An 18,714-nucleotide genomic window follows, 5' to 3' on the forward strand; every position below is an offset into this window, starting at 1 on the left:
GGTTGTATTTGTAAATTTTACTTAAAATATGGACAAAAGATAAACATAGCGGTCTCTAAAAAGGCTATCTTGCAAATTCTGCCATAATTATTAGAAAATACCAGTGCCTTCTTCCATCGGCAGTCTCCCAGTGATTAAAGGCTATATACAACAAAGCCCCCAATTCGGAGCATTTCTAGGATTTCAAATTTAGACGCACCTAATTGTTTGAGTGAAATACCTCTATGTATCACTTTATGCAGAATAAAATGAAATCTCTATATTATTAATATCTACATAATTCTAACTGACTACCAAAGTTAAGACTCGTTTGGCCAGGAGAAATTTTTACTTTTTTCTGAATTTTTTTTTCACTTTATTGGAAATCAACCTTTGGGTATGAAAATTCTAGATGGAATTTGAAAAACATCTAAATCCTGTTTTCACTTTTAGAACATTCAAATAATCAAATATTTTTTGTAAAAACTATAACCAAACACAACGTCATCTTCAATTCCAACTTCAAAATTCCAAAGAAAGTACCAAAAAATATTTGGTATTCGGCGCCAAACGCCTACTAATACTTGGACCAAAACATAGAAAGAGGTATAATGTCTCAAAACGGTAAATTAATGCCAAATTTGGACCAAAACAGCACAAAACTCCTTAATTTGTTGAAGAAATACTCAGCACTGCTGCTCATGTTACTTTATACGAATTCAATATCGATAATAGCCAATGGGTATATTCACTTTTCCCTTTAAAATTAATTTCATCTTTGTTATTTGTATGCTTTTTTTTTTTTTGTAGGATTAAGGGTGAGAAAAATATAAAATGATTGTATTTGAATTAAATGAGTAGGAATATTAGATGGCAACTATTTTGGGATAGAGTGTAGTTTTATTGATTTAATTGTATTTGAATATTCTTATTTGAGTATTGATATTCTTATGATCTTTATTTGTATGTTTGTGTAGGATTAAGTGTGAGATTTATCAAATCTTTATAGTTATTAAATAACTGTTCCTCCGTCCCAAAAACATTATCGTCTTTTGACTTGACATAAAGTTTAAAAAATAAAGAAAGACTTTTAAAATGTATGGTCCAAAACAAGCCTTAGATATTTGTGTGGCTGTAAATCATCTCATAAAGTTAAATTATTTCTAAATATAGAAAGTTGACAATCTTTTTGGAACAGACTAAAAAGGAAAGGAGGATAATCTTTTTTGGGACGTAGAGAGCAAATTAATTCGAGAAAGAGCTTCTCATGTTACTTTCTACGAATTCAATATCGATGATAGCCAATGGGTATATTAATTTTTCTCTTACAAAATTGCATCTTTATTTGTATTTTTTTTTTTTTTGGTGTGGGATAAGTGTGAGATTTAGCAAACCTTTTAAAAATGATAAATTATTGTATTTGAATTAAGTGAGTCGCCCTGCTGTTCATGTTACCTTCTACAAATTCATTATCGATAATAGCCAATGGGTATTGAATTTTTCTCTTTAAAAAAATTGAATCTTTATATTTGTATGTTTGTGTAATATAAGTGTGAGATTGCCAAAACCATGCTCATGTTACATTAGACGAATTCAATATTGATAAAATAGCTAATGGGTACATTCATTTTTCTCTTAAAAATATTGCATCTTTATTTGTATATTTTTTTTTTGGTGTAGTATAAGTGTGAGATTTAGCAAAACCTTGCTCATGTTACTTTCTATGACTTCAATATTGATAATTGCCAATGGGTATTTTTTCTCTTAAAAAGATTGCATCTTTATTTGTATGTTTGCGTAGGATTAAGTGTGAGATTAGAAAAACCCTTAAATTTATTCGAGAAAAAGATACATTATTTAGTATTTGAATTAAACGAGTCAGAATATTAGATGGCAACTAGTTTGCTTATTGACTTGTATTTCAGTAATCTTATTTGAGTACTGTTATTTGTATGTCTGTGTAATACTTCCTCTGTCCCAATAAGATTGTCCTCCTTTTATTTTTAGTCTGTTTCAAAAAGATTGTCTCCTTTCTGTATTTAGAAGGAATTTAACTTTATGAGATGATTTACAGCCACATAAATATCTAAGGCTTGTTTTGGACCACACATTTTAAAAGTATTTTTTTATTTCTTAAACTTTGTGGCAAGTCAAAAGAGGACAATCTTTTCGGGACGGAGGGAGTATAAATGTGAGATTTAGCAAACCTTTAAAGGGGTCGTTTGGTAGCTGGTTAGAGTTATGCAGGTATTACCGTATTAGTAATAAATGGATTAGTTATGAGGGGATTTATGTATTATTTTATGCAGGATTTAGTTATTCCTGTATTGGTTATTCCACCGGATTAATTTTAGTTGTTAAAGAACTCTTTAATTAATTTGAGAAAAAGATAAAATTATTTTATTTGAATTAAATTAGTTCGAATATAAAATGGCACCTAGTTTGGTATCGAGTGTAGTTTATTGATATTGTTTGAGAATATTGATTGACTTGTATTTGAGTACTAATATTGTGTTAATCTTGCTCGTGTTACTTTGTAAAAATTCAATATCGATAATAGCTGTTTGTATTATGTTTTAAAGAATTGCATCGCTGTTATTTGTGTGTTTTTGGTGTAGTATAAGTGTGACATTTAGCAAAACCTTTTCGTTTTTATAGTACCTTTAAATTAATTCGAGAAAATAGATAATTATGATATTAGGATAAGTGTAGTTTTGTTGATTGCTGAAGAAATCCTCATCACTGCTGCTCATGTTACTTTATATGAATTCAATATCGATAATAGCCAATGGGTATATTCACTTTTCTCCTTAAAAAAATTGCATCTTAATTTCGATCTGAATTAAATGAGTCGGAAATTAGATGGCAGCTAGTTTGGGATTGACTATAGTTTTATGGATTGACTTGTATTTGAGAACTGATGTTTTAATCTTGTTCATGTTACTTTGTACGAATACAATATCAATAATAGCCCATGGGTTTTAGTTTTCTCTTTAAAAAATTGCATCTTTATTTGTATGTTTGTGTAATGTCAGTGTGAGATTTAGCACACCTTTTAGTAGTTTTTAAAGAACTCTCAAATGAATTCAGAAAATATAAATTATTCTATTTGACTAATGAGTCAGAATATTAGATAGCAACCAGATTGAGTATTTTTATTTGAGAACTGATTATTGTTTTAATCTTTTTATGCAGAGTCGAAAGGATGTGGAAGGATCCCTGTTTGTTGTGAAGAGGTAGATATTTTGGTTTCTAGACTTGCTGTTTTTTGGCATTTCTTTTCCTGACCCTTTTCAGGGTTTTGATTAAATTGGCAACCTTTGAGGTGTATTTCTGTTTTTTTAGCAGAAAGGTTTTAGATATAATATGGTCAAAACTTTTATGTCACAGGGACAAGTGTGAATTTTATAGAAGCTGCATTTTGAAGAAGTAATTTGCCTTGGTAGTCAAATCATTTACTAATAGTGGAATTAAGATGAGCATAGTATAGCAAATTTAATATACGGATTCCTATAGCCGACCCCATCTAGCTTTGGATTGAGACTAATAGCCTGGTTGGCCAAGCTTTTTGGAAGCCAAAAGTGCTTATTTTTTTTCCTTAAAAAAGGGCTTATTTTAGAAAGTTGAGGTGTTTGGTCAAGCTTTTATAGAAAAAATAAGTGTGTTTGAGCAGTAGCAAAAGTTGTTTTTCAGAAGCTAAAAATAGTAGCTTTTTCACTAAAGTACTTTTGGAACATTGGCCAAGCACAAAATATTTTTCTAATATTGGGAAAAGTGCTTTTCAAATTAATTAGCCAAATACAAGTTGCTACTCTCCAAAAGTACCTTTTTTGTAAGACATTTCTAACAGAAAGCACTTTTCAATATAAGCAGATTTTGGATGCTTGGCCAAACAGGCTATAAGTTGATTGATTGATTGGAAGTTTCTAGATTTAATGCATTATTCATCTACCTGAGTTGATTTGAATGGTATGGCTCTATGAGATATTTATTATTACTTTGGCGGGTGTTACAGGAGTGCTCAACCTCGGTTTCAGTTCATTGTTATGAACCGTAGAAATACAGGTTAGTTATTTGTTTTCTGTTTTAAAAATTTCTGCTTGGATGTATCCTTCGCAGAACTTTTGTCAGGTTCTTTGATGCTTTAGTTTCTCCATTATACTCATCTAGATGTTTTTCATTTTGCACTTGACTAGGGAAATAGACAGTCTCACCTTTCTTTGTATGTTTATTTTCCTTTTCCCTGTGAAAAAAAGTGCCCAAAGTAGTAGCTCATGCATGACTTACTATTTGACTCTTTTAGAGTCACTGGGGACTTAGTTAAGGCAGAGCACAATGGAAGCAGAGAATCTACGTTGGTGATACCAACTAGTTAGGATTAAGACTTAATTGATGCTGTTACGCTTTAACTTTAGGAATGGTGTCTGCTAGGGGTCTTTTTTGGTTTGGAGCTTGTGTATTCATGTCGGTATAAGTGTAAGAGTCGAATTTTTTCTAGTTTCAGGAAACACCTAGTATTGGAATGAGGTAGACCTGAATAGAGCGGAATGGAAACAAAGGATTCATATACTTGACCCAACTAATGTAGGATTGAAGCGTAGTTAATTGATTGACTGAATCGGTTTAAGTGAATTAGAATATATTTTACAGAAGCGAGGGAGATAACTATTTTTATTTATAGAAGTTGTGCCAAACATTTTGGGATGTCACAGATACAGTATGGATCAATTTTTTTTTTTAGGCAAATAAAATAATAGTTTCATTCTTCTTAAGAATTTTTATATTGGAGACACATATCTTGTCCTATCTCTTGCGTTTGGAACATGATAGACGATTGGCTCAATATCAAGTCTTGAATTGTTTGAGTTCTTTCTCTCTTCTCTTGATAGTTAACTTAAATGTGAAGAATATTTGATAAACCCCTTTTTGAAGTTAGTCAGATTTCAGCACCGATTTAAAACAATGCTTACAAAAAGGAAAAGGGAGAAAAAGAAAAGTGATTTCTCTTGGGTAAAATTAAACGCTAAAAGTCACTTATCTGAACTTTTTATTTTGCAAGAAAATTTTAAGGATGGAACAGGAAAATAAGAGAACAGAGGAAATGGCCTAACGTAAAGAGTTTGTCAGCTTACAAAAAGTACTAAGAATGTTGGAACCTCACTTCTGGAGAAGGTGAGGAAATAAAATTCTGATTTAAGGAGAACTTTTCCTGTACATAGATTTAGGCTCTCCCCTAAAGCATCGGGTAACTAATCTCTCTTAAGGATATTAACCATATCTCTAATCAAGAATGAACCTGTATTTTGAGATGGTAACTAAAGTGTTTAGTCATGTCAGAAAGTTACTCGATTCCTTTAATTTTAATGTGAAATATATATATTCTGTCAGATGAACTAAAAAACTGTATAATTATAAGTAGTCTTTTTATATGGTCATGTGCCAAGATTGCTAGAGAGACATGAGAGGTTTATTGATTCCAAAGCCCCCTTTTTCCCTTGCTACTTATGGCTGTGGAGTTTGGAGTTCACAGTTCATCTCTAAGTTTTAGTATACAGATTGCGGTTATTCTATTTGCAAATGACTCTGTCTGGTATTCAAACAGTTGTCTCCAATTCTTTCTCCACTGAATGTACTTGTCAAGAAGGAAACAACACACTATCTCCATTCTCCAGTTCATGTGATATAATTGGACACTTTGAGGTTATAGAGTAGGACATTCAGAAAGCTGAATGCCTTACGTAACCAAATATGGACTATTTGGCCGGAAAAGAATAGGAGATGTTTTGAAGATATTAAAATAATGAAATTAACTTACCTTATCAAAAAAACTTAAGTGGCATCAAAAGTCTGTTTTTACCTTTATAAATGTAGTGTTTCAGACTTAAATAAAGATAGTCACATGAATTCCACGTTCCTCGTAAGTTGGTACAAAAAGTTGAGAATTTGCTTTCTGTATGAGCATGTGAGTTTAGTTCTTTTGTGTTAAAGATATGACTTTATTCGTTCAAGCAGATAATTTGGTGGAGGATCTCTTGGGAGATTTTGAGTTCGAGTTCCAGATCCCGTATTTATTATCTCGAAATTCTTCCCAAGAAGTAAATGGGATATGGTTTTATAATTCACGTGAATGTGAAGAAGCTGCAAATCTCTTTAACAGGTGACTTCTGGAATCTCTTTTTCTCTTCATAAATCATTCTTTTCCCGTCTCGGCATTTACAACCCCCCCCTCCCTGTTCTCTGTGTATGTGTGTGTGTGTGTTTAGTTCTCCCCACTATCCATTGTGTTCTTTCTATGAGAAATAATAATTAGATTTGCATAATGTGGAATTTTGAGGACTCAATTTGCTTATGCAATCATTATTTTGGAGTATGTGCTTGTAAACTGATTAATCCATGATTATGGAAGTAGAATTCACTAGTTCTGCTGCCTAGAGGTTGGACTCCTCTAGAACCTCAGTTCATAACATCAACAATTGTTGTAATGAATAGCCTAACAGTTAGCAGAATGGTATGTTTAGCCTACTCATTGTTTTAGTTAGGTGAATGATTAGATGACGTTCCGACTTAAAGTTGCAAGTTTGTTTTCATTGCCTTTTTCCTGATCAGTAAAGGGATAAGCTGTTTTACTTTGGCTTGAGGATGTTCTCCTTTTTATTTCCAAAACACCCAAACTGTTCTACTCTGGCTCGGGATGTTCTTTTACCTTTTACCTTCTGGAACATCTCCAACTCCTCTCTTTCCATGCTACCTACTATATACAAGCTGAAATGGTTTCCTAGATCTTCATCTCATCTTTTCAAATAAGTTTCTCATAGAGCTATTGAGAAGTTGAGCATATGTTTTTTATGATTTGAAACTTTTAGGCAGATGCATCTTTAGGGTAAAAAGTTGTAGAGATTCAAGCTTGTATCGGTGCAAAACTACTTCTTCACTGCTCCGCTATCTATTTATCACCTTAATAAGAAGGGAACGGATCAGACAAGTACCCTTTTTTGGTTGTTCGGTGCGATGATTGCCATGTCAATCTTCTCCTGCCTTTTCTAATTAACATTATTTATTATGCCTGATAATCTGTTTTGATATTTACTTGTGATCAGGATACTGAGTGCTTATTCTAAGGTGCCTACAAAGTTCAAATTACTTTCAAACAAGAGGTATTTCAGCTCATATTTATAAAGATCAGAATATGTTTATTGATAAAAATGATAGATTCTCTTCGAATGTTAATGCATTTAATTATAAACAGTTTGGCGTTGATTTACATCTCAGATATAGTAGTTTAGCTAGGCACTTAAAAAAGTTTTTGGTCTTCCCTCTGTTTGCTAGAATCTTGAACTGCAGTGTGACTGAGAGAAAGCATAATAAATTTAAATCGATGCCATCCTAAAGAACTTGGTCAATGAGACACTGTTTGAATTTTCAGGGGTCGAACAGTTGAGTCAGAAATACTGTTAAAAATTATAGTAGATGCTCATAGATATGATCAAAATCTAAGTGCGCAGAATGATATTGACAGCGTAATTGTGAAATAAGAAAGTTATTGGTCTCACCTGAGGTGAGCACGATAATGTTGGTATTTGAGGTGAAACTAAGCTTTTAGTGAAATGTAAGTAGTGTTGAAAGGGCCTTTAAATTGTTGGGTCTTGTTTGCTGTTTGAATAGGTTGGTTCTATTCCTATGGGTGCTTTCTATATAAACCAACTTGCTCATAAAACTAAGCTATATGCATGGTGAAAGTGACTACAAAAAGCTAATGAAACATTATGTTGTGACAAGTGAAGCTTTTAGTTGCAAGCAAGCTGCAAGATTTTTAGAGAGGTGAATAGTTTGGTGGGTTGGATTACCTTTTTAACTATCTCCTCAAAATAATCCATGACTTAAAGCAAATTGCAATCGGTTGGTTTCGGAGAGAAACTTTTTGGTTTTATGTAATTTTGGTACAGTGAATTTGAAGAGCTGGAAGCATTTCCAAGCATGTCGGTAATTGATGGTCCCCTGGAGCCATCATCTACTACATCAAATACTGCAGATGTCCCAGATGATCGTTCCTTTGTGAATTTCTTTAGTGTATGCCCTTTCTTCCCTTCTGCTTTCTCTTTTTTTATTTTTTATTCCCCCCCCCCCCGGGGGCATAATGTGGCTGTTATGCAGCGTTTATCTTACGGAAAATAGTGTCTCTTCCATAAGTGAGTTCCTCTGCGAGATCTAAATACTTTCTATCATTACCCTTTGCTTTGGGATCATTAATTCTTAGAATAGGCAGCCTTGCAAAAGTATTAGTGACACCTTTTACAAGATTATACAATATGTTAATTAACCATATGGTTATTTTTAAGAATTCTGATGTGACTTTTCAAAACATTACATAATCCATGGGGGACCAACTGAGGTTCCAAAAACATTTATAAGTTATCTAGCAAAACATTATGGGGGTGAGATGGCCTGGGGAGTGGGGGTTCGGGGGTGGGATGGTCAAGGGGTGGGGGATGGGGGCGTCGGGTGAGTGGGGAGGAGACACTGAAAATGTCTCATGTAAGGTGACATTTTCTTCATTTAAGGAACTTGTTTTTCTAGAGAAAATGTTTTTTAAAAGATCTTGACCAACCAAACATGGGAAAATTGGGGAACATTTTCCAGATGATGTTTTCTTCCATACCAAACACACCCTAAGTGGAGATACTTTAGACTAATACCATGTTACTATGTTAGAGATGAAATATTTTGTTTGTATGATGTTCTTGTTACACACATTATTAACGTGACTGAATATTTTAGCATTTCATTTTGCAGAATGCTATCAGAATTGGGAGTCGTCCGAATGCTGCAGTTCAGGGACAGTCGTACGACTCATCTGCAGTAGTCCTACCTCCTCCTCGTCCTCCTGCTGCTGTACCTCCCTCTTCAGTGCCATCTCCTTCTCTTTCTACATCTACCACTTTGATGCCTACGCTTGCTGATGCTCCTGAACCAGATACCAAAAGGTCTTCAAATCTAGTGAAGCCATCATCATTCTTTGGTTGTCCTCCTCCCTCTTCTCCACTGATACCACCTGTTTCTTCATCTGTGCCTGCTGCTCCTCCACTTCATCCCCCTGGGAATCTACAACGCCCTTACGGAGCTCCTTTGCTTCAACCATTTCCTCCTCCCAATCCGCCCCCATCTCTCACTCCTACCCCAAACAACGGACCTGTTATTAACAGAGATAAAGTGCGTGAGGCACTTATGATGCTTGTTCAAGTAAGCGTTTTGAATTCGGTAGTTATTTTGCTATTTGAACTTTTTTTATGGGTCTAAATTTTTAGAAATTTGCAGTCAATTGCGTTTGATCTAACATTGAAAATATATATTTTCAAAGAAAAGAGGCGCTGAGGGTGTGTACTTAGAAAAAAAAAAAAAAGATAAAAAAAGAAGAAGAGAACTTCCACATTATGAACATTACTAAGAGTATTCAAGTGAGAGTTTGCAAACAATTGCTTTTCAGACTTTTTGTTGGATGTTTGACCTGGTTTTTGGTTGCTTCTCTCATTCCTCTGGGACCTAATTTTTTATCTGCCACTTATTCTAAATGCTTTTCCATCGGGAAACATAAGGACGTTTATGGTTTCAAAATTAAGTACCTTACTTTCTGAAGGACTGTTTTATCTGAAGGGGAATTTCTCAAACTCCAAAAATAATTTTAATCGTTCTTCCGTCAAATTCTTGGATGAGATGTCTAAAAGTTCCAAAAAGTCCAAATCTCATCCCCATCCATTTGAGCACCCGCCGCTTTCCAGCTCCCCCTAATTGTTTCCAATCTGTAGTCATTTCTTTCCTCTCTTTTCCATCTTGACCTCCACAGATCTTCTCTTCCTCTGATGAAAGTTCCCACTCGAATTTCACTTCCTCATAGGAATGGCAATAGGGCGGGGCGGGTGAAGCCTTGCCCTGCCATGAATTCAACCTGCCCTGCCTTGCCCGGCCCTGCCCCATTTAACAATTTTTCTGTTTTCCACCCTACCCTGCCCTATTTAGCCCTGCGCTGTTTAGCTTACAACAACAAGAAGTCATGGCTGTTTTAGGAATTTTGTATAAACTCCTTTCTTATTTTGAACTATTACCTTTTTATGGGTTCACTCTGTTCAGGAGCTTCTCCGTTCGAGAAACCACCAAATGGGTTTTTGGTTTTGAATTTGTAGCTTCAATTATAGATTTTAGGAAGGATCTGTAATGTATGTTTATATAAACTACAAAAATTAGAAGGATGATATGCTCAAAAGTTACCAGAGAAAAAGAACGTCAAAGTTAGATGTGAACATGACAATGAAAAAATTTATGAAAAAAATTATTATGCGCATGCTACTATCCTAGGAGAAATATATTTTGAAGTATATTATCTGAATAAGAAAAGTACAAAATACTGTAAAGTAAAAAATACAGTGCGGGGTTGTAGTAGAAGAAGCTACAGAAAGCTGCACACGCAAGTGAAAAAAAAAAAGTTTCAGTTGTTTTTGAGTTTGAGTCATTTATTTCTCTGAAAATATGCTTTGACCCGCCCCGCCCCGCCCCGTTTAACTGTGGCCCTGCCCTGCCCCACCCCGCGCTGCCCCAATTGCCATCCCTACTTCCTCATATTGTGACTGCTTGGGCTACTGTTCAGTTGGTTGTAACCGCAAAATACCTTCCTCATAATGGGGTTGCTGACTCAGCATCATCACTGCTTTCCTTGGTTCTGTCAGTTGAAGTTGAAAGAGATCTGTCCTTTGCCTTCCGGTGCTGCTGGAAGGGGAAGAATTTTCATCAGCAAATTCCTTCCCTGCTCTCAGTTGCAATTTTTCTCTGACAGGCTTACTTACCCCACTAACTTCTCTCAACTTAAAAATTGGTGAATTGTGAGGTTTTGAGCATTGTCCGGCCGACAGCGGCTGGTTGATCTACATGGACTGTGATCCTTCAACATCATTACATCAGGGTTGTTTTGGTATGCCAAATCCTATTTTCTGCATCAATGTGGCTTAGTTTTGGGACATCCTGGAGAGAGAAGTTTGACAAAAAGCTTGAAATACAACAACACAACAACAACATACCCAGTGCAATTGCACAAGTGGGGTCTGGGGAGGGTAGGGTGTATGCAGACCTTACCTCTACCTTTACAGGATAGAGAGGCTGTTTCTGATAGACCCTCAGCTCAAAAAAGAAATGTAACGACAAAACAAGAAGGAAAAAAAAAAGAGACTGGAATAGTCTGAGTAAAAAGGCTGCCCGGTGCGTGAAGCATCCCGCATTCACATAGAGTCCAGGGAAGGGCCGCATCCCTAGGGGGTGTAATGGAGGCATTGACACAAGTATCAGTAACTGATTCCCTGGCTCAAACCCGTGACCTATAGGTCACACAGAGACTAACTTTATCTCCAAGGCTCCCCTTCGAAATAGTGTGTGTAGCACCACTCAAAAGCTTTTGATGGTCAGTCACCCTAACAAAAAAAAGCACTCTTGTACAGAGCGGATACAAGATTTAGATTCTGTAGGTTCAATCTTAAGAATTTTAGTATTGAACTCATTATATTTTAAAAGTTATGGGTTCATATCTACTATAAATACAATTTTAATAATTTTTTACACATAAATTTATACTCCGTGTCGAAAGTAATAGGCTAAATCCGCCCCTGCTCTTGTAGGGAAACATCCCTAGCTTTGCTGATGGAAGTGTGCTTCCTCATTTCTTATGGTTAGTCTTGGAACCATTACCTTTTGAGCTGTCTAGTTAATGAGTCAATATGATACCAACCAATATTGATCCAAAGTATGCCTGCTAGTTTGGGTGGGGTTGCAAGGCTAAAATTTCCACCCCTGGATTGTCACTTTAGGAATAGAAGGTTCAGACCATTTTCTATTCTAGTAGGATAAGTATATATACTAGACAGAAGGAAATAAGTGTTTCCTAAATTGAAAGAAGACGAGAAGAGCTATTTAAATAGAAAGAAAATAGGATGTCAAGACAAACTTTGAAGCTATACAACAGTATAGAGACTATAGACTGAAGCTGCCCAAGCACTGTAGTTCGTTGATATTTATTTCAACTTTTCGCCTATATAATATGCACCTTTCTTGTAAAAAAAAAGAGGTACCTCGTCACCGACCGAAATTAAAAGATTTTGTAGGAGAGTTATTAGAAGTTGGCTGGAAAATATAAGTTTGCCAAATAATATCACTGGAAGATACAAGTTTGAGATTGAGGGACAAAGTTAAATAGGGACTTGCCAAGGCTATATGGCCTTCAATTTCTTGCTTTTCTGGAGCCTAACTCACAATTCATCGGTTTTAGTTTGTTGATATAGCTAGTTGATTAGCTGGACAGTTTTTGATTACTCATGTCTTGACATTTTTCGCTTTTATCAATTTTTTGCCTAATTTTCCCTTTGGTATAAATTATCCGCTGGTCTCTTTATGCATCTGATTTTCGTCTGTATTCCCGTAACAGGATGACCAATTCATTGACATGGTATACCGCTCCATTTTGAATGCTTATCATACATGATAAATAGAGGAACCTTTGCGCTTCACTTGATGAAAGTAGTGTTACTGGCAGAAAGATTGCATCAAGTTTATCTCTGTTGGGTTCCTGCTGTTTATAGTCTGTGAGACTCACTTTGTATAGTATTTTAGGACTTTTAGTGTTACTAGTTTAGATTTGGTATGTTACCTTATATACAATGTTTGTGGTTTTTCCATCCATGTGCTTTTTGTTCATTAAGCAATAAACAATCATGTGAAAGCTGGGGGGAAAATATTGTACTTGCATTTTCAGACTGGATCAAGAGTCTGGTACAGTAGAGAGCAATGGTATTGTTATTGTTTGGGAGACAAAATAGTCTTCAGTTCATCAATGATCTTTTCTAATAGTTTTTCGCGATAAAATTGTCCTCCGTTCACTTTTATTTGGTCACGAAGGATTTTGTACTCCCCTAAAAAATAATAAATTAAGTGCATAATTTTTTTTCCTTGATATGCTAAAGTGAACAAGTAAAAGTGAAAAATTGTATTTCGGATAGTGAATAAATGTGAAAGGAGGAAGTATTATAGTCCTCTCTTATTCTATGAGATATTTTTTTCTTTTTAGTTAGTCCAAAAAAATGACACATAGTTATATTTAATATTTTTTCTGTTTAAATTTATGTTATGTTCTTTCCTTTTTAGTAAGTCTCAAGAAAACTGATGCCTTTTCATATTTAATATAAGTTGAAATTTTAAACTTTTCATTTTACAAATGATGAGGTGATTTATTGTCATATAAATATTTGTTGCTTATTTTAGATCACAAATTTTAGAAGTATTTTTTTATTTTTAAACTCTGAATCAAAATCAATTATCGTCACATAAATTGGGATGGAAGGAATAATAATTTAACTTTAAACTTCTCATTTTATTCTTGAAAATTTATGACTTGTTTTATATTGTTAGAGTCAAAAGTATTTCTTTTATTTTTAATCTTTGTCCAATTACTCGCTTAAATTGAGACAAAGGGAGTACTTATTTATGTAGCTTTCTAATATACAAAATTTACTACCAGAATTTAAGAGATAAACATCTGAATTGACTTAAATATTTCCTTCTCTTATTTTGTTTGTTCGTTAGAAAAGTTCAAACTTTAAAATGAAGTTCATTGCCATAAGAAGTATTTTATTTCCTTAGGAGGCCATTCAAACACAACCAAATCAACTAGGACAAATATTGGTGAATCCATAATACTTCGAGAAAATCTTAAATCTAAAAGATTGTTTTGTTTCAAAATATCAGTAGAGAGGGAGATCGAGGGGCACCATTGAATCTGTTGGCTTAATTCTGAAAATTGAATGATAAGAATTTATTTTTCAAACTTATTGAACTTCCCGTTAAGCTAATCAAGCTGTTGATCACCCCGATTCTTGCTAATTCTATTAAATTAAAAAAAACTGATTTTGTATTACAAAGCTCCTTAACAGTTGTTCCATCGTGAGTTTTGAACACAAAATGAAACAACTTAATAACAGAGTTATAAATTATTTATTGAAGAGAAGTGTAAGCATACAAATTAATTTTTGAGAATAGTAAAATCCTTAGTCATATCTATCAACATATCGGAGCCTTTGCAAGCACCATTCCCAGCTACGGTCTAAGAAACGAAAATAAGCATGTCTCCATGATCTCTCGAAAAGCAATGAATCACTTACACCCCAAAAGCTTAGTGCAAATCCTATTGCCATTGAAATGTAGAAGCAATCCACTTCATCTTCATCACTCTCATCTTCATCATACTCAACATTAGGAACTGTACCACCTAAATTGCAGTTTGCTAAGAGTGGAAGCCCACAGAGTTTGTTTCCTTGAAAACTCGTGGGATCAAAGCTTTGAAGTTGAGTGCTCAATGGTATCATACCTGATAAACTCTTTTCAGGTAGATTCAAGTAGTTGAAAGTGGACAAACTCAAAAAGCTTTGTGGGATTTGACCATAAAGTTGATTTTCTAAAAGATCAACAGATTCCAATGCTTTCATGTCGCCAATGCCATTTGGAATCCTACCAGTTAGATCATTTTAAAAAAAAATTAAATGATCTTAATCCTGCAAGACACGTTAGACTTATAGGAATATCTCCAGAAAGATTATTGCTAGACATACCTATACTTGCAAACAACGCCAAAATGGTGTCATACTGGTACATGTTGCCTTTAGTCATCACCACTGCACTCTCTCTCAATCGTCTCTGATAATAATGACCATACGATTACGTATCATCATCCAATACCATTTTTCCTTTGACAATTGCACTGAAATTGCTAATACATCTCAGTATGATCGCACCGAATGTATTGTTTCCGAGGTCTAAGATCTGAAGATCTTTGAGGTGACAAAGTTCTTGAGGCAATTCACCATCGAATTTATTGGACCGAAGGATAAGGACTATCAAGGTTGGAAACCTCATTCCCAACCAAGATGGTAATTGTCCAACAAACACATTCTCAGCTAAATCCATTTTATTCAGTTTTGTGCAGTTTTCTAAGGATGAAGGAAATGGACCATTAAGTCTATTTTTTCGAAAGTCAAAGGATCGCAAATCAATCAAAAACTTTATGGATCTTGGTATGCCTCCAATCAAGTTATTGTCCCTCATGATTAAAACTCTCAAATTTGGCCAATTCATCCAACAATCCGGAATTTCTACGGATAAATAGTTTCGCCCGAGATTTAAGATTTCCAATTTATAAGATCCATTTTTTGCTTCATACAAAAAGTTAGATAAACCTTTCGAAAAAGAATTGTTCGAAAGATCTAGCTCAGCTACAGTGGTTGAAATTAACGGTAACGGCCCACTAAATTTGTTGGAACCCAAGTACATTAACCAAGGAGCATCTCCATTTCCAACTAACCAAGAAGGTATTGAGATGATTGGAACCTCACCAACAAATTGGTTGTGAGAAAGATTGAGATATTGAGTTTGAGAAGACAAGTTCCAAAACAAAGTTGGAACCTCACCTTGTATTCCACCATCTGATATGTCAACTTGCGTTATCATCTTCTGAGTTCGGAGCCACATGGGAAACAGAGGGCCTATATTCCAGCGGCCTATTTCCATGTACGTGGCTTGAAAAGGTGGAATCCAATTTTCATTCACTTTTAAAGTTACATTATTTCCATATGCAGTGAAGTCCTTTAGTTGTGTTAATTCAGAGAAATGACTTTCTGTTACAGCACCTTCCAACCCATTGTTATAGATGTGAAAGTCTTCTAGCACTGAAAGTTGGTCAAGACTTTTTGGAAGAGTGACGGTGAGTTTATTGTTTTCTAGTCTCAAATACCTGAAAGAGGAACTATTTCCCATTTCCGCTTTAAAGAAATTACTCCTACCGTTGAATAATTCAGATACTTCCCCATCAGATATCTGAGAGCTCAAGATATTCTAATTTCTTTAACTTTCCAATTAAATTTGGTAACTTTCCAGAAAGCTTATTATCAGAAAGCCCGAGATTTTTAAGTTTGTCATGTTTTAGCTCTTACTTGGTATCGTACCTTCAATACCACTAGAACTGAGGTAAAGATCTTTAAGATTACTTAGATCAAACAACCATCTAGGTAAAAGACAATTGAAAGAGTTATAAGAAGCGCTGAATGTTGTGAGAGAAGTCAAGTTAACTGGACCGTCAGGAAACGGGCCGGTAAACTTACTATAACTCAAATCAAGAGAAACGAGACTGGCAAGGTTGAAAACCCATTTGGGAAGAAGAGAACTAAAGTTGTTCCAGGAAAGATCGAGGGTTTCAAGTGAAGAAAAATTGTGATGAAGTAGAGGTTGTATATGATTAAGTGTACAATGGGATAAACTAAGATCAACACGAGAAGGAAGCATGTTAATGACCTGTAGCCAGTTAGTTGCTTTGCTAAGATCCACATAATACATGTCCAAGTGCTCAAGACTCAAAATACTTGGCAGCCATTCAAGGCTAGTGATACGTACATAGCTCGATTCTTCCCAATCACTAATTTTGTGTAGCTCAATCACATGACGAGTTAGATTGTTGCACACGACCCCTTCCCATTCGCAACAATCTTTTCCAACAACCCAAGAAGAGGGAAGTTCCGAGGGAACATCTACTTTTCTCTTCAAGCTCTCCAACGCTCGTTGCTAGGTTTCTTTGCAAATGCCTACACAAACAAAAAACTTGGTGTTTGTCAAAATAAAAAACAAAAGAACCCACAGTGTTATTGCTAACACTTTCATGATTGAAGTGTACTGTTTTATGCTAGGAATTGAAAAGTATGTGTGTCAAGTAGTTGATTGCTTATACTTTTGCTAAGCCAGGCAATATGTACATATAGATATTAAGACCTGTAGAATTAATAGTTTGACTCGAAGACTTGTTGATTTTAAAGAATTTTTTTCCTCTTCCTTTTTAAACTTACATATATCAATTAATTAGTCAAGAGGACTCCAAGTCTTCTTGACAACTTTATCAAGTGTCTCTGTTTGGGCAATGCCTGTACACCACCCATATGAAGTAATTGGCGGTTTGCCCTTCAAATGGGGCTGGTCCTTAATTTTATCCCTTCTAATGGGCTGGTCTTTAACTTTTGCCTTTTAAAATCGAATTTACCTGTGCATAAATTTGGGGAAAGAATGCGCGTGCCTCCTAATTACCCTCTCATATCTCCATTACTTTCGTACTCCCAGAAAAAATTAAAACTATTTACCTCAGATGCCCCAAATTATGATACCAACGTGGTATATAAATATACTGAGATGGTATCATCGAAGACTGCTTCAGTCCTTCTCTTAGTCCACCATGATACCATCATGGTATATAAATAGACTGAGATAGTATTATGGATGATCATGTTCATTTATTTAAAAAGACACACCTTTCCAAAAAAAAAAAGTCTCTATATCATCGTCTTATATACATATACTGTGATAGGATCATGGAGGACTGCTTCAGTCCTTCAATGAGACACTCCTCAGGACCACTGTACCATCGTGGTATATAAATATATAAATACAAATATAAAAGAAGGACTGCTTAAGTCCTTCTTGTTGTCCTCCATAATACCATCATGATATATGAATATACTCCGATGATATTATGGAGGAAGGGGTTTGGGCGAGGGGACACGTCGGTAATTAGTTTGGGCTGGGTTGGGGGGAAATTAGTGATGTTTTCCCCAATATTTTTAAGGGCGCGGTGAATAATTTGTGGAATAATGTGAGATGTACCCCATCTGTTCAAACAAGACCCCACTAGAAACAAATCCAATTACAAAAATATTAAATTTTCATTCTAAACGTAGCCTATGTAGGAATACTAAGCCGTCAAAGACATATTAACATTTACTAGACACCCAATTACAGCTGTTAGATTTTTGTGTTTTCGCTTTTCATAGTATAGAATATATTTTGCCTAGATTAGGGGATTTCTTGTGACAGTCATCAATATTAACGATCTCCAATATTATTATATTGCACGGGCAAATGTACAGTATAGTGGCCGTGGTTGGAGGGGTAAGCAGAGTAAATAAACGAAGAGAAGCACCGGGCAGAAAGAAGGAATCATTAGCCATTGTTAAAAAATTAAGAAAAATCGATAGTATTTTATGAGTTAAGTTAAGAATAATAATTTAGTTGGTTAAGAATAATAATTTAGTTTACTTTGAGCTGTCAAATTGAATAGTTTTTTCAATTAAAAAAAAAGTACGCTAAAAGTAGCAAAACCCACTTAACACGCCAAGGTGTAGTTTCTATGCGAAGTTTTTTGGCCCATCCATTCCTCTAATAACTTCATATAGGCAGTCACACTCCTTCAATTCGGTTTGATGAAAGAACTCTGATGTCATATTCTTCAGGTACAATTGGCCTGTTATTTTCCACTTAGGCTTAATACCCAGATGGACCCTTAAACTTGGCATGTTTTGTAAGATAGACATATAAACTTATAAGGTGACCAGATAGATACTTTAACTTACTCAAAGTGTATTTTCAAGTTTTTCAGTTGTTTTGAAAACAAAAACTATATTTTTCAAACACTCACAATTTTCATGGCCAAACAAGCCCTAAATATATCACAAAATATTTTTTTTAAAATGCAAAAATAAGGCAAACGCATATACATGAGACTATAAATGTGCACTTAAACCAATAAATACTCGCTAATCGCAATTTTGCAGCTTTCAATTAACTCGGATTTTTTTTTACACTTGAATAATTAAAAAACAATAACTTTAACCAATAAAA

The 18,714-nt window shown here is 34.8% G+C and overlaps 2 protein-coding genes across 3 annotated transcripts; one reads left to right on the plus strand and one right to left on the minus strand.

The window, feature by feature from the left end:
• Positions 1–575: 575 nt before the first annotated feature.
• On the plus strand, positions 576–12,873 carry LOC132626269 (mRNA-decapping enzyme-like protein). Of its 2 annotated transcripts, XM_060341077.1 has the most exons (9): positions 576–652; positions 2,687–2,771; positions 3,175–3,215; positions 3,995–4,044; positions 5,992–6,136; positions 7,077–7,133; positions 7,923–8,046; positions 8,770–9,216; positions 12,437–12,873. In XM_060341077.1, the coding sequence occupies exons 1-9, from the start codon at positions 591–593 to the stop codon at positions 12,491–12,493; spliced, it is 1,068 nt and encodes a 355-aa protein (XP_060197060.1). In that variant the 5' UTR covers positions 576–590; the 3' UTR covers positions 12,494–12,873. The 2 variants fall into 2 exon arrangements, with proteins under 2 accessions (XP_060197060.1, XP_060197059.1); XM_060341076.1 differs by lacking the exons at positions 576–652; positions 2,687–2,771 and adding an exon at positions 1,936–2,226.
• Positions 12,874–13,877: 1,004 nt separating this feature from the next.
• Positions 13,878–16,838, minus strand: LOC132629363 (receptor-like protein EIX2). The gene is made up of 2 exons (XM_060345035.1): positions 14,613–16,838; positions 13,878–14,511 (listed from the first exon to the last, which is right to left on the minus strand). The coding sequence occupies exon 1, from the start codon at positions 15,811–15,813 to the stop codon at positions 14,719–14,721; it is 1,095 nt and encodes a 364-aa protein (XP_060201018.1). The 5' UTR covers positions 15,814–16,838; the 3' UTR covers positions 13,878–14,511; positions 14,613–14,718.
• Positions 16,839–18,714: the final 1,876 nt, after the last annotated feature.

Source organism: Lycium barbarum, chromosome 2 (genome assembly GCF_019175385.1).
Source record: "Lycium barbarum isolate Lr01 chromosome 2, ASM1917538v2, whole genome shotgun sequence".
Classification (NCBI taxonomy): Eukaryota; Viridiplantae; Streptophyta; class Magnoliopsida; order Solanales; family Solanaceae; genus Lycium; species Lycium barbarum.